This window comes from Sinohyriopsis cumingii, chromosome 17 (genome assembly GCF_028554795.1).
Source record: "Sinohyriopsis cumingii isolate HCF-2022 chromosome 17, ASM2855479v2, whole genome shotgun sequence".
NCBI classification, from domain to species: Eukaryota; Metazoa; Mollusca; class Bivalvia; order Unionida; family Unionidae; genus Sinohyriopsis; species Sinohyriopsis cumingii.
Genome location: NC_142977.1, coordinates 118,020,334 through 118,035,995, shown reverse-complemented (window position 1 = coordinate 118,035,995; position 15,662 = coordinate 118,020,334). Strand labels below are relative to the sequence as shown.

The following is a 15,662-nucleotide window of genomic DNA, read 5'->3' as shown; positions in this document are numbered from 1 at the left end:
AAGATAGGTTTTAGGAAAAAACTAAATTTAAACAAACTATTTTGATATTCTTTGAAAAAAAATAATCATACTTCGTATCATACATATTTATGAGAGAAAACACAAGCTGACATATCTTGCTTGTTCTAATTAAAATATTCATATACATTTTTTATGCTAAAAAATATATGCATCTGCACAACGACATTCTCAGTTTAAGCCTTCTGGTCAAATTATCAATAATCATTTATAAAACAAAAATACGTAACATAATATTCTACATTAATACGTATACATTTTGCTAAGGGTAGTGTACATGAGATATTATAACAAATATACTTAATTTTAGACTTCACGTTGTAACACAGCTGCATACAATACATACTAGATTACACAAGAGAGAGAGAGAGAGAGAATAACGTTGAGCATTTTGTCAGTATTTAGTTGCTGCAATATGAAGGTCTTACCAGTTAATTTTATTGTTTGTTTTTATTTTTCAAGTTGTCTTAGTGTGTGCGCGCATAAATTAAAAGCTTGTCATTACTGGTCAATATCGTCAATCATATTTGCTCCATTATTCCGTACAAATTAGAAAGGAAATAATTTTGTGTTTAATTTGTGCCCCCCCCCAACTCACGGTACAAAATAAACTGACAAACATACACTTGCTTGAAAATAAAATGAAAGAAATTAACCTTGCATTGTTATCATATATTCCTTCTTTTTTCATCATGCGACAATTATTTTAAAAAAAAATATATTCACGAACTCCATATATGTCGCGGATGTCGGCTTGCGTATTCATCCTTAGTGTAGTAAGTATCGCTTATGTCAAATAACAAAATCGCAAATGAGATGAAAGTATCACCCGATTGCTTGAAGGCACCTGCTATTTATGCATGATAAGTTACTTATTGCAAACTGACCCAGATTGTATTGTATCCAGGTTAACTACAAGTCGGTATCTCGCAAATAAAACAAAAAATCATTATTTTAAAATACATTCAATGTAAGTGCAAATAATAATCTTTTTGGTAGCATGGGTTACAAAAGTATTATTAAAGCAAGTTATTATTGTGTATAATATTTGCCCTGCAAACATCCATTATGATTACATATGGCAGACAAATAGAAGCCTGGGTGATAAACACAACTGGCAGGGACCAATGAACTCATTGTTTAAACTTATCGACAGGATATCAAATACACGTTATTTTATTACAATACAAACCAATGCCGGAAACTTGACTTTGGTATCTTATTAGTGTGCTGATTTTTTCTTCTGAAGTTGGCCGACAAAAGGAAGTCAAGATTGGTTCCTTTGGATTCTTTAAGTGTGTCTATTTCTTTCATCTTTTTTTTTTTTATAAAGTCTGCCAACACAGAAAAGCCAGCATTGATTCTTTTAACCTGTATTAACGGGAATTTTCAAAATAAACTGAAACAATGGAACAGTTTTGAAAGCGATACAATCTAGTACATCGTGCATGCATACCAATATAAGGCTGAACAGTAAATTAGTTTTCATTAGTTTCATCTAAATATTCCCTATCCATAGTTTATAGTGTTTTATTTTTTGACAACAAGAAGCATGTACTTCGTCTTGTAGGGATAAATGTACGTCATTTCCGGTTGGCATCCTCTATAGGTGGGAAATCGTAACTAAGGGGAAGTAACAACATTGTATACTTCTATTTCAAGTAATTAAATTATTATTTCTTCTTTACACTTTATAATTTTTTTGTTCTTTTTGTGCGAGTATAACTGTTTTTAATCATGTAATGCAAATCTGATATAAATAGGAAAATGTTGGAGTATGGCCAGTGACCTTTAAAGGATGCTCACATTGCGGTGAAGGGACTATAATTTTTCTTTAAAATCTAGCAATCAGTGTTCAAAACTGTCACCTGCCTGGTTGCCTGAAACAAGCCATTTTCAGAGCGTACCAATCACTTCGTAAAAAGCTTGTTTCGGTCATAGCTGATTGAGAGCCCAGCAAGTTCTAAAAGTTAATTTTTAGCAATAGCAATGCCAGCTGTAAGACTGTCTGAAATTTCAGACTGACTTAAAATATGACCTATCAAATCTTTAACTTCAGACAAAACCTTTCAGACTTAAAAGTGTTTGGGCCACAAGTACAGGTGTAGTAAACACTATATCAAGGTATGAGTGCAGTTCCACTGTGATTGAAAAAAGAAAGATATACCTTTATCTATATCTTAGTCCTCAAGAAGCAGCCAAGTCAATTAACCATTCCATACATTGGCCAGGTGCATCTCCATGTTTTTGAGAAGCAATTAAGTTAATAGACCAATCCATACACTGGCCAGGAGATGCATATGTCCTTGAGAAGCAATTAAATCAATACACCAATCCATACACTGGCCAGGTGCATCTTCATGCCCTTGAGAATCAATAGACCAATCCATACACTGGCCAGGTGCATCTCCATGCCCTTGAGAATCAATAGACTAATCCATACAATGGCCAGGTGCATCTCTATGTCCTTGAGAAGCAATTAAATCAATAGACCAATCCATACACTAGCCAGATGCATCTTCATGCCCTTGAGAATCAATAGACCAATCCATACAATGGCCAGGTGTATCTCCATGTCCTTGAGAAGCAATTAAATCAATAAACCAATCCATACACTGGCCAGGTGCATCTCCATGTCCTTGAGAAGCAATTAAATCAATAGACCAATCCATACGCTGGCCAGGTGCATCTCCATGCCCTTGAGAAGCAATTAAATTAATAGACCAATCCATACACTGGCCAGGTGCATCTCCATGCCCTTGAGAAGCAATTAAATTAATAGACCAATCCATACACTGGCCAGGTGCATCTCCATGCCCTTGAGAAGCAATTAAATCAATAGACCAATCCATACACTGGCCAGGTGCATCTCCATGTCCTTGAGAAGCAATTAAATCAATAGATCAATCCATACACTGGCCAGGTGCATCTCCATGCCCTTGAGAATCAACAGACCAATCCATACACTGGCCAGGTGCAGCTGATTTCTTAAGAAGCAATCAGTTAAATAGACTAATCCATAAACTAGCCACCAGGTGCAGCTCTGAGTTCTTGAGACATAGTTAAGTCAAAAGACCAATCCGCACACTGGTCAGGTGCAGTTCTGAGTCTTTGAGAAGCAATTAAGTCAAAAGACCAATACATACACTCACCAGGTACAGCAAAAATTAAGACCATAATACTAAATGTAGCTGAATCATACATATGACATATCTTTGAGTGTAGGTGATGAATACATTTAACATAAAACAGTTATATCTCATTACAGCACATCATTATAATGCAATTCTGTACATAAAACAGTACTGCTATACACCCTATGACCAAATACCTGTAGCATAATACAGCTATTTCTTGGTATAGTATGCTTAATTATAATGACCTGTAGCATAATACAGCTATTTCTTGGTTTAGTATGCTTCATTGTAATGCAGTTCTGTATATAAAATGCAGTATTGGTCTATGACCACATATACTTAGCATAATACACACATGTGAGCTTTTTTACTTTACTCTGCCAATGACATTTCATATTATTTTGGGTAAGGTCAAAACCACCATCTACGGAACAGTCTAAAATCTTACTGGGTTACAAAAGGGGTGGCATCTGATTCCTTGTTTTGATTAACCAATGCTCCACTAACATTTCTGACATGCACATATTAATAGCTTGATTATTTCTCTTTATTTTAGCTAATTATTATGCACCAAAAATCACTCACTTAGTCTCTCTTCAGCATTTTTTCCTTCCAAACTACTGTTTATCTCTCCAACTTCAAAACACTTATTAATTTGGCAATTGACCACACTTGCTTGGGGCAGCACAATTTCAATGTTTCCATCAGCAATCAGCTCTGATACATGTTTACAGCGAAGTGATGTTATAGATCTGAACTAAATGCTTACAGCGAAGTGATGCATTTGAAATGAACTACATGTTTACAGCAAAGTAATGTCAGAGACTTGAACTAAATGCATACAGGAAAGTCAGGTTATAGACCTGAACTAAATGCTTACAGTAAAGTGATGTCAGAGATTTTAATTAAACACTTATAGCAAAGTGATGTCAGAAACATGAATTAAATGCTTACAGCAAAGTGATGTCAGAGACTTGAACTAAATGCTTACATTCATGTCACATTCAATGATGGACACTGCTTTTCCAGGTTTTGTTTCCAGAACCCGCAATTCGTACAACTGAAAACAAATTATAAGAACTGTTTGTAGATATAGCAAGAATTTTTAAAAAATTTACATTTGATTCATTATTACATAATTATTATTATACTAGTCCCATGTACAGAGAATCTTAATTAAGTTTTTCAATTTAAGTAAAACTTATTAAACAATATTAGTAAATATCCGTTTTTAAATGATCTGCAAAAAAAATTCAAGAAATTATTCAAAACGTTTTTAACTTATAAATTTCATATGAAATGAACACAAAGGTAACATTCCATTTAATAAAATCCAAAAGCTGCATATGTTTAAGCTAGAAGCTTTCTACCATGTCATGTTTACAAATTTGATATAATTATCTGGCATGACTAAAAGAAACTTGTACATCATGACAATATTTCAGAAGCTAAAAACCACAGAATTAGATGTCATATTTTAAGTATATCTATATTATTTAAATTCTGCATGCAAGTAACAAAAGAAGATCCTGAAAGTTACCAATGAAATAAAGACCCTCAAAATTTTAGCAAATTTTGAATAATAATATTATGATCATATCTGTTATGCCAATCTATTATGGTACAGCAGTTCCATTGCCAATCTATTATGGTACAGCAATTCTATTTCCTATCTATTATGGTACTGCAGTTCTATTGCCAATCTATTATGGTACAGCAGTTATATTGCCTATTTATTATGGTACAGCAGTTCTATTGCCAATCTATTATGGTACAGCAGTCCTATTGCCAATTTACTATGGTACAGCAGTCCTATTGCCAATTTACTATGGTACAGCAAGGTTTCCCTTAAGGATTTATGTCCCAGTTTTTCAGTATCTTTTGTCTCATTTGACAGTTACACATGAAAACACAAGCATAGAACCATACCACCTGGCTATACTTTAAAAGGTGGACAAAACAATGGCACCTCATATCAACATTCTGTGGCATAGATTATTAGACCAAAATAGCTGATATCAATGCCATTTGTTTGATCTAAATAGGTTTCTAAATAACAAACACGTGGATCTTCAAAATTTCCATTGTCTCTATTTAAACTTATAGTCTAATGTTTCTACTTGAATCAATCATAATTACACGAATGTCTGTCATCTTAATATTTAACATTTTGGACTAAAGGATCTGCTCAAATGTAGACAACCCATCAATAAACTTGATTTTGACAATCTTTGGTCTGTGGGTCTTTTCAGAGCTTTCCTGGATTCTTCGTCCACCAGTTTTACTGGCCGCCATATATAGCCTATTGTACATTGATAAATGGCATTGAAACCAAATCAACAACATTATTTTAATTTCAACAATAAATACACCAAACCTCATATTTACAAGAATGTATAAATATTCACACACAAACACAAACAAATTATACTTTACCCTTTCATTATATTTAAACTCTATCATGTCATCTGTAGTTAAACAAGCAAAACTTCTCAAGGCATTTTCTAAACTGGATGGTTGTTAAGGAAAAAATTACAAAAGATGTAATTGATTCCTTAAACACACAATGAAAATTCAAAGTCATCATTGTACCTCATGATAAGTCCATGCTCAATGAAAATCCAAATTCATCATTGTACCCCATGATAAGTCCATGCTCAATGAAAATCCAAATTCATCATTGTACCCCATGATAAGTCCATGCTCAATGAAAATCCAAATTCATCATTGTACCCCATGATAAGTCCATGCTCAATGAAAATCCAAATTCATCATTGTACCCCATGATAAGTCCATGCTCAATGAAAATCCCATCCCAACATTTGCTACTTATTTTAATTTAACTACTTTCCCCAAAAAGAAATCATTTTCTCACAATGACAAAGCCCACCTACATGTGGAATAAAATCACCATGGAAGTCTCAAGGTCTATACAGTAAGGCTCTGCTTTCATAAAATATCTTAACTCGAATTTTGCCTGTACATAAAATCTTTACATAGTCAAATTTATGGTCATCAGTATTTCTACAAATAAGCTGCATATTTCACAACATAGGTTTAATGCAAAGAACCTACTGCAGTTTACAAATAATTAGCATGCAAATTTTGCGCCAAGATTTTGCTTAAGGTTGAGGCATTGTATGAAAGTGGATCCAGAGCAAATACTTTGGAAATCAGGTCATAATGAAATCATACACTGTGAGCAGACAATTTTGTATTCAGAAGAAAACAATTTCAAGTCTCAATAACCTGAAAAGCATGTATTGTAAAATAATAATTCAGGTGTGGTTGATGTATATGTGTCTGAAGTTTCAGTGACAGTCAGAGATTTTAAATATGACTGTCAAATTTGAGATTTGATAAACAGTTTAATTTTAATTTGCTTGCATATTTACATGACTGTCCTTGAATGACACTAGGATGTGATGTTATTTGTGTATCTACATGATAAAATCTACCAGGACAGACACTTCTGTTTTTAGCTGTATTTTACCTCAACCATCATCACTCCAAGCCATGCATGAAAATCTTTTATGCTCTATGTTACTTATATCTATATTGTGTCTTCAATTTTTGACCCGTGACTGCAGACTGCAATGAGCTATATATAGATTTATTGGTCTTAATGTTCTAAATAATGACCTTTTTTTATTTTATTTTTTTAAATACAAATTTGGGGTCATTTTCCCACGGAATAAGTCAGGTGGGTTGTTTTGCAACATAAGTCACTTGGGTTCTGCTATGATACTGGTCATGTGTGAGGTAGTTTATCATAAGTCAAAGTAGGAAAATATTTTGCTGTAGGGCAATTCGATGAATATAAGCAGGATGAAATAAATAAATAATTCATTCCTCTCTCTGTGTGTGTGCGCATGTGATATGGACTATTAACGCAGCTTTAACAATTTTTCAGTCATACTGCTACGATGTCTGCAGTGTGACAGCTTATAGTGAAGTCCGGCTTTGGGGCATCATGCTGCAGACATGTAGCATCATGTCCCACCCAGTCACATTATCCTGACACCAGGCAGACAAGTCCAAACACTAACCTCTTAATGATTAGCACCAATCAAGGCAGCTGTTAGTACCATTTTTATAAGTCTTTGGTATGACTCAGCTGGGGATCGAACCCACGACCTACTGCTGACAAACAATCACCTTTGCCATACTAGTGTTGTGTTTATTAATGATAATTAATTTTGTTTTCTTTGGTTTATACTGTGCAGTTAATATTTGCAAGCTGATACCCTAAAAGATCAAAAAGTGGGGTCATTAAGATTCCCCACATCTCCCCACAATATGGGTAACATATATCCCTACTTGTTCTTTATTCATTAAAGAAAATTCAAATGCATTACTTTATTGCCTTCTCCCCCACCATGGGAATTCCCTACCAGGAATTTAATTCCTCATGACAGCCACATCCTCCATCAATTTTATTTCGGACACTTGTGAGCTGTCTTGCAAATAACATGGTTACCACTCTTTTCTAAAGATAAATTTCCAGGGGTTTTCCAGGAGGAAATTAATTTTTTCAAGGTTCACATATGACCATTACTGAATGGAATTAAAGAACATTTTAGATTATAAAATATGCATTTTCTAAATCTAATGATGTTTCCCTTTCAAGACTCTCTGAAACATCTAAGTCAGAAAAGATGATCATGTACAAAACCACAAAATGTATCAGATGAAACAAGTTCGATTATATTCCTATAAATTGGCATGTAAAGTCATTTCAATTTACAGAATAAACATTCCAACTGTACTTGGCTGACCTGCATTATGTTGCTAATAATGAACATAAATTAGTTTTGTTTCCTTTCAAATCTTTAATTCTAAAGAATTATAAAGCATTATATATATATATATATATATATATATATATATATATATATATATATATATATATATATTACAAAGTAAACATTTCCTCTTACAGTATATAAAAAAATAAATGCAAAGAATTAGAATCTTGTCCTGCAAAGAAGAGTTTAACCCTGAATTTATCTGTGCCAATAAAATCCCAAACAAGATTTTTCAAACAACCTAATCTTCTTATGATGATGGTTAAAAATCTGTCCTTTAAAAAACATTTTCAAAAGGATTGATTAAAGTTTGTCTTATCTTGTAATTCGTTAAACCAGTCCCCAAACCTGTATTTATACAAGGGATGTATCGGTTTTATACATATAATACAAGGAACGACAATTTCTGATTTCAGCTTTGAGATTTGACATTTTGGACAACAAATTTGGCTTAAAACAATTTGCAGTCCGTTTCTGAATCTGGATTTCTTCAGAATATTCCCACCCCATTTTTCACATTTGGACATTTATGTTGGGGTGTGGGGTCATTGCAATTGCATATCGAAAACTTGGAATTTGCTGCCATGTGGTAGCGGCATATGGAAGGTGCTTATCAGTGGGCCTAGCAAATTTAAACTTGTTATATCAACTCATACCTGCATGAAATCGATAAGGAAATTATTTATTTTCTCAGAAATGGCAAGTATTATAATCGTTATGTCGTTATCCACTGACAGACAAGATGAAACTGCAGCATAGATGAAACCTGACCCAGTACTCACCATTTACTAGTCACATGACTTCACGTATCTCAAAAGACGCCATTGGAAGTCCAATAGTAACATGATTTCAACAACACACTCCTTCCTAATGTTTATGTACAGAAATTCAGTTATATTAAATGAAAGTCAGATACCTTTATAAAACCTGAAAGAACATATAATTCTCAACATATTTCTTTTGAGAACAATGACAAGAAGCTTGCCGCTGTCACAGCAATCTGGCCAGTCTGATTCATCAAGCAGAGAGCATGTCAACATGGTAATCACATGATACAACAAAACTCTGGAAGTGGTTCTCGAAATAAATATGGAGAATTTTGTGTTCTTTCATTTTTGTATTTTTATTACAACCAGTATACGACTTTCATTTAATATCATTAACTTTTTTTTCTCTACAACATTTGAAAAAGTGGGTTGTGAAATTTTTGTACTCATGCGAGCAATGCAAATACCAGGCCACATTTCATCAACGCTGTAGTTTTATCTTGTCTTTCAGCAGATAAAAGGCATAACGATTTTATTACTCACAATTTCTGAGAAAATAGGTAATTTTCATATCTATTTCATGTATGTATGACTCGATTTAACAGTGTTGAAGTTTGCTAGAATATCTGTTAAGCGGCTATGCTTTGCCAACACTATGTTGTCCCCTTATGATGCTAGCCTGGTTTTCATACCTTCTATGTAAGGAAAGATATGGATATCGAGCTGACTGTGGAAATATAAAAGTCTGCTAGACATTTGGATCGACTCAGCATATATGATTATTGCAAGCACCAAAATGATCCATACTGCACCCTCCGAATATTTTGGTTAGAACTTAATTTTAACTCACGGATCAGGTTAGTTACGACTCAATTACGTGATTGTTTTGGGCACCAAGTAGTGCCGGAAAATTCCCGACTTTCTTTTGTGAAATTCACAGTCGGGAAAAAATATCATTTTTCCTGATTTCCCCCTAGCATGGGAACCCTGAAATAAATGCAGCAGGTATTTGCCAAAGATCAACTTATTGTTTCACATTTGTTATCCAAGATCCAAAGTTCACATGCTTTCAACTGGTGACCATGCTATTCAAAATCTGCAAACCATTTTCATCAATGAAATTAATCATCATATGCTTTTTGAGCAAGGAGTGCACTCTATTTGAAAATCTGGTTTGGGGTGTGCTTGATTCAGTCAGTCTAAAATCAACCATAATCTTGTATCTTTATTCCTGTTATTTTGTGTCCTCTGGGCATCTGAGAGGAAACATCCTTGTACCAAAGATGAAAAATAAGGGTCAATGGTGCAACAGCCTATTATGAACATTGCATCAGTCATACAGGTAACAAAAAGGATACACAGCTTTTGGGTTAGTAATATCAAGGAAGTCCACAGACTGAGGCTGGAATTTGGCAAATGTGGCAACAGGCAATGACACATTATCAACCTGGACTAAATCACCTTCTTGTAACACCAGATTCTTCATCATCTAAAATCAACAAGAGGAGAAATGCCATAAATAAAACATGTGAATCAAACAATAATTCTGTGACAATATCTAAAGGCTAATGGAATTCACACATCTCTTTGGTTATAATTCAATAGCATGAGCATACTGCAGAATCTTTTTCAGAAGTCTTTGCTTATGAATCAAACATCTGCGACAGGAACCCTAACAACTGATAGTCAATATGCCATTTATATGATTAATGTGAATTACATTCAGATTTGCATATTAATTTTGTTTATTCCATCTGCCAATGATAAAGCCACTAGAAAATGGACAAGCATACCAGTTAGCACCTTAATCATAGACAAGTACTTTTAATCACACCCTATGAAGAAAATGTTTTAAGAATAGTAACGGCTTGAAGTGTTCAAGTGATACTAATTTACACGAGACCAGGTGCAATAAAATAACTCATGAGATAATGTTATAGATAGTCCCTTTTAACTATCACAAACAACCTGATCTAAATAATCTTTGTAGTATTTTTCTAATTTTCTTTTCTTTATATACAACCTGAGAATTTATATTAACATTTGAAAAATTATTTGAGAAATTGTGATTTTCTTTTAAAAGAATTTTCAACTATTGTTTCAAGTATTACTATCAGTGGAAATATATCAAATGGAGGTAACTATTACCAGGTTTAATCATTTACTTAAACATAACATAAAAACTGACATGGAAGACAACTGTAGCTATACACTGTTACTATTTATAGTAAGATTATAAAGACTGCTACTATCATTAGTAATACAAACAATATTTGGAAAACAGAAGGACGCTATGCCATAAACATGAAGGGATCTCTCTGATTCCAAAATGTTATACTGTGTACCTATGATAAAAAGTAAATGATATTATTATATGCTCATTTTCTTCTCCATTAACTTTACACTATCACAATTGTACAGCAGTTTTCCATAGTGAATGGTTTCATACTGCAAGACGTGTCTAAAAATAGTATCATGTAATATGAACTACTTTGCAAACAAACCTTGTACGCTCATGTAGTTGACATTTTAGCTTTTGGTTTTTTTATTTGTTTGTGAATAAACTAAACAAGCTGTTTGGTCCATTTGAACGTAGAGATGATAAAGTTAATGATGAATTTAAGGTGTCACAAATGAAACTTTCAAACAAGTAAACTAATGAACGGTACAGCAATTCAAAACATCCACAACAAATGTGATATGAGGTATTGAAAATACCATTGTGATCATTTGATCAGTTATTTCAGAGAAATGTTCCTAACTTTTCTCAAACAGAATAGTTCAGACTATGACCACGCTCTATAAAAAAAAACACAGAAAAGCATATCGCGGCCAATGGCTATCGCATATCTATCAGAGACATACCATTTAACAAGTCAACACACTACATTTGAGAAAAAAATGTAACTACAAGTTTTGGTAAAAAACTAAGAGCCTCAGAGCCAATAAGACAAGAGGACAAAGTCTTATTTCTGCTTGCCTAAATGGACTATCACGGCAGCTGATTTGCAATTTTCCCCATTTTTTTTTTTGATACAATGTTAGTCTAGCGATAGAAGCCATACAGGTCAGGTACAGAGGTGGGGTCCCTCCAACAAAGAGCATGCAAGTTACAAACAGAAACACATCATCTTTAGCTGGTAATAATAATGGAAATAAATATACTAACAATTCTGCATCCTGAATTTCCCTAAAATACACTTTCTTATTTCTGCAAATCCAAATTATATGACCCATGTCATGGGATCCAAAACTTGATACAGACTATGAAGTGTTACTGTAATTTTGACTGCCGTCCAACATAAATCACATTTTCCTTACTGCACTCAAAATAAAATGAATGTGATATTCCATAGCATCTCTTTGACAATTTAAATTAAAAGAATTCATATTTTTCCCACATTATGATTCTAAACAATCGATGACAGAGCAGAAACACAAGTGCAGTTGATCCCTAAGTGCTGATCCATCCACTGCTCTAATCACATGTACATTGTACAGAATTGACCCAATAACAGTCCATCACAAGCATAAAACTAATGATGAGTGCATGACAAAGTTCAAAGATTGCTGGGTGGTGCTGAGTGTTCATTAATACTGTGTTGTTTATTTTTTTTTAAATACAGCATAACATCAATTACTTTGCTTGTTATAGTGGATTCTTTTTTATTATTAAGCTTTAGGTAGAAAAACAAAATGAGTACAGTAGTCCCCTTCTTGAACGGCCCCCATGTTCACCTTCCACCTGCTCCTTATGACCAGAATCTGTTGGCAAAGATGAGTTTGTGTTCAAAAGTACCCCTCATGAAAGGCCACCCTGCTGAAGCGACCAATATATTAGTGCAATAATATAACATTTACTGCTCACAAATGGCCACATTTTATTTTAATATGTATCCAGAACCAGTATTTTATTCATAACGTGTGTTAAGTAATCTGATCTCTGTTTCCCAATGTCAGGTTTTCAATACTGAAAGAAGTTTTGACTAAAGTAGATGTACCACTAAGGTTAATATTATATCATTTACGCATCACCAGAAGCCACAGTTATTCTATGAAGCAGAGAAAGTCTCAAATTTTAATCCATACAAAAGGGTAAGTACATTTAATCCGATTAGCCTTACTGCTGTGTTATCATGAGATGTCCAGTATAGTCACTCTGATAATTGTCAAGATCACAACTATTGAACAGTAGTAACATCTGAGAAGTGGCAGTATCGATGTACAATAAACAAGTCAGCAGGAAAATGGTGTTAGAACTTTTATGGCTTCCCTTAGTAAGATGTTGAGCTTGTTCACTTTGATAATTAGTGGCTATTACTACTGACAATAATTGTGAAGATTACAACTCCTAATGGCCACGAGGTCAAATCTGCGTGATGTTAATGGTACATATCGAAGCCGTTTTGGCTTCTCTCACTTAATGTAAAGAAATGTATAAAAACAATAGGGTACCAGACTTAACTAATGAATCATGTGACAAGATCACTTCCTTTAAAAACACATGGCAGTTTGTTCAAATACATAAAAATTGTTTTATCGGAAAGAAAAATTCTCAGTTTAGAAGAGAAAGTGAAAGTAATTCAACTGACTGAAAAGGAGGAGAGTTCAAGGATCCTTGCAGAAAAATTTGATATTGGAAAGACTCAGATAAACAATATCATGAAAGATAAGGAAACAATTCTGCAGACACAAGACATTCTTAAAAAAGAAAAAAAAGAAAAGCTGCAGAAACCATGGGACCAATGACACTGGATAAATTTGTCAAGCATAAGAATTCTTAGGAACATCTGTATTGTATTTAAGTGTCTGCTGGTGACAGATGATGTGAACTGTAACATTATTATAATGACAGTTTAAAAACTATATCAATGGTTATTCATAACATTCTTTTGAAAATGATGAAAGTTTGTGTCACATTGATTTCACAACATGCATGTGATTTTCAAATAAAAATAATTAAATGTTTAAGAATTAAATGTAGTTGTGACTTTCTTCATATGTATTTAATATTTGCGTTTGTCATCCCCCTCTAGAAAGGCTACCCTTATTATAAGGCCAATTCCCTGCTGCAATAGGGGTGGCCTTATTAGAGGGGAACTACTGTATACAATAAAAAGGTTTCTGCATCTGTATGTGAAAATATGAACTCATTTTTTTAAAGTAATACTGCACTCCCAAGATCACGCAGCACTGCTCAGAAAAACCCATTCATGTTTTCCCATACAAATGCAGTAACCTATAATCATCAAAATATATTACTGGGTGAAGAAGAAACAGCGCATATTTCTTTCACCGTAAGCACTTAGGGACTGCCTAATGTGAACATTTTTTCTAAAAGTAGGGTGTGAGCTAAGATTTGGGATGACAGATCAGTATCTAATGAACAATATGAAAGGTTTCAATGTCAAAATGCTCCCTGTACAACTATGGGCAAACTCATCAGGTGGTTTTCGAAAAGCTGTAAATATCAAATGTGGTTCGATTCTGGACAATTGGTAAAGGATCATATTATAAACTCACCTGATCTTAGTCAGGTGAACTAATAATTTAAATGTATACTTGACTTTATCCCCTGCATTATCTGATGTAAAGGACTACTGGACAGTTAGAAAGGCTGACTGAATCTCAAACGTTCAGCACTGAAGTGAAATGTAAAGGACTACTGGACGGTTAGAAAGGACGACTGAGTCTCAAAGTTCAGCACAGAAGTGAAATGTAAAGAAAGATAGTGGCAATACTGGATAATAGATATGCAACATTTTCATTTGGTACCAATGACACATAATATGAAATCTCTTGGTGAAAATCCAATATCAATATTACGTTCCATCTAGGAGGAGTAACAATAAAATTTCCAAAATTTCATTTAAGACCAACTACACATGACAAGAAGTTCTCTGGAAAAAAAACCATACTGATATCACTTTCAGTTCCAGAGTATCAATGACAAGATCTGCAAGATTCGCTTTTGGTGGCCATATTGGATAGCAGATCTGCATCATTTTTATTTAAGTCTTTTAGTGTAAAAAACCATGTTGGTATGATCTTTCATTCAGGTGGAGAAACTATAACAAGATTTTCATGATGGCCAATGTGGTGGTCATGTCTCAGTGGTACCATTTTCATTTAGGATCAACTTAACATCATAAAAAGTCTTCTGGTGAAATTATGGGCCAATATGACTTTCTGCTTAGAGGAAATAGCGATAAGATTTTCAAGATGACTGCTTTGGCAACCATATTGGATAACAGATTGGCACCATTTTCATTTAGAACCAATTAGACATCACAAAATGTTTTTCAGTGAAAACCCCATGTTATTATGAAAATACGATAAGCAGAAGTAGTGATGAAAAATTTGCAATTCTGGATATCATCAATGGTTCCTCAGTTATGCTGATTTCAAGAAAATACTATTTGTGAGCATGCAAAATTGATGATAAAAGGAGCTGGACAGACATAATTTTTTAAACATGGTTGTGTTTGAAAAGGATGATTGAGCTGTGCTATTTTTCTTGCTTGCTGTGGTAGTGAAGTAACTTCTGAATAGGCACTTTATTGGTAAATTATTTGTCTGTTTTACGGGTATTAAATCGATGAAGGTATAATCCCTGATGTAAAATCATGTCTTTAACTGACACATCTTTATATTCAGGTACTGAATTAAGTAAAATGGTTTCTAAGCTAATTTGTTTATAAGAAGTGTGAATCGATGGACAGAAAAACTGATTATAACAGAGCTCCAGCATCTTGTATATATATACCCACCCAGTAGGGGATGTAGATTCTACCCTCATCTGCTACAAACTCAAGGACTCCACAGTGTGATTCCCTCTTTATCTTCTTGTTCGTCAGTTTGAAGAGCATTGGGTACTGGATATGTAGACGAGCTTAAAAATTAATAAAGCAATTTTAAGCAAATGTGTTTTC

At 33.8% G+C, this 15,662-nt stretch overlaps 1 protein-coding gene across 1 annotated transcript in view; it reads right to left on the bottom strand.

Moving 5' to 3' along the window:
• Positions 1-15,662, bottom strand: part of LOC149779734 (ubiquitin recognition factor in ER-associated degradation protein 1-like) — a 47,477-nt gene that overhangs the window by 19,494 nt on the left and 12,321 nt on the right. Inside the window, exons 4-7 of the mRNA XM_089940594.1 lie at positions 15,501-15,622; positions 10,089-10,219; positions 5,592-5,664; positions 4,147-4,215 (exon numbers count right to left, since the gene is read on the bottom strand). Of these exons, the coding sequence (XP_089796720.1) occupies positions 4,147-4,215; positions 5,592-5,664; positions 10,089-10,219; positions 15,501-15,622 (395 nt within the window). The remainder of the gene's footprint in view (positions 1-4,146; positions 4,216-5,591; positions 5,665-10,088; positions 10,220-15,500; positions 15,623-15,662) is intronic.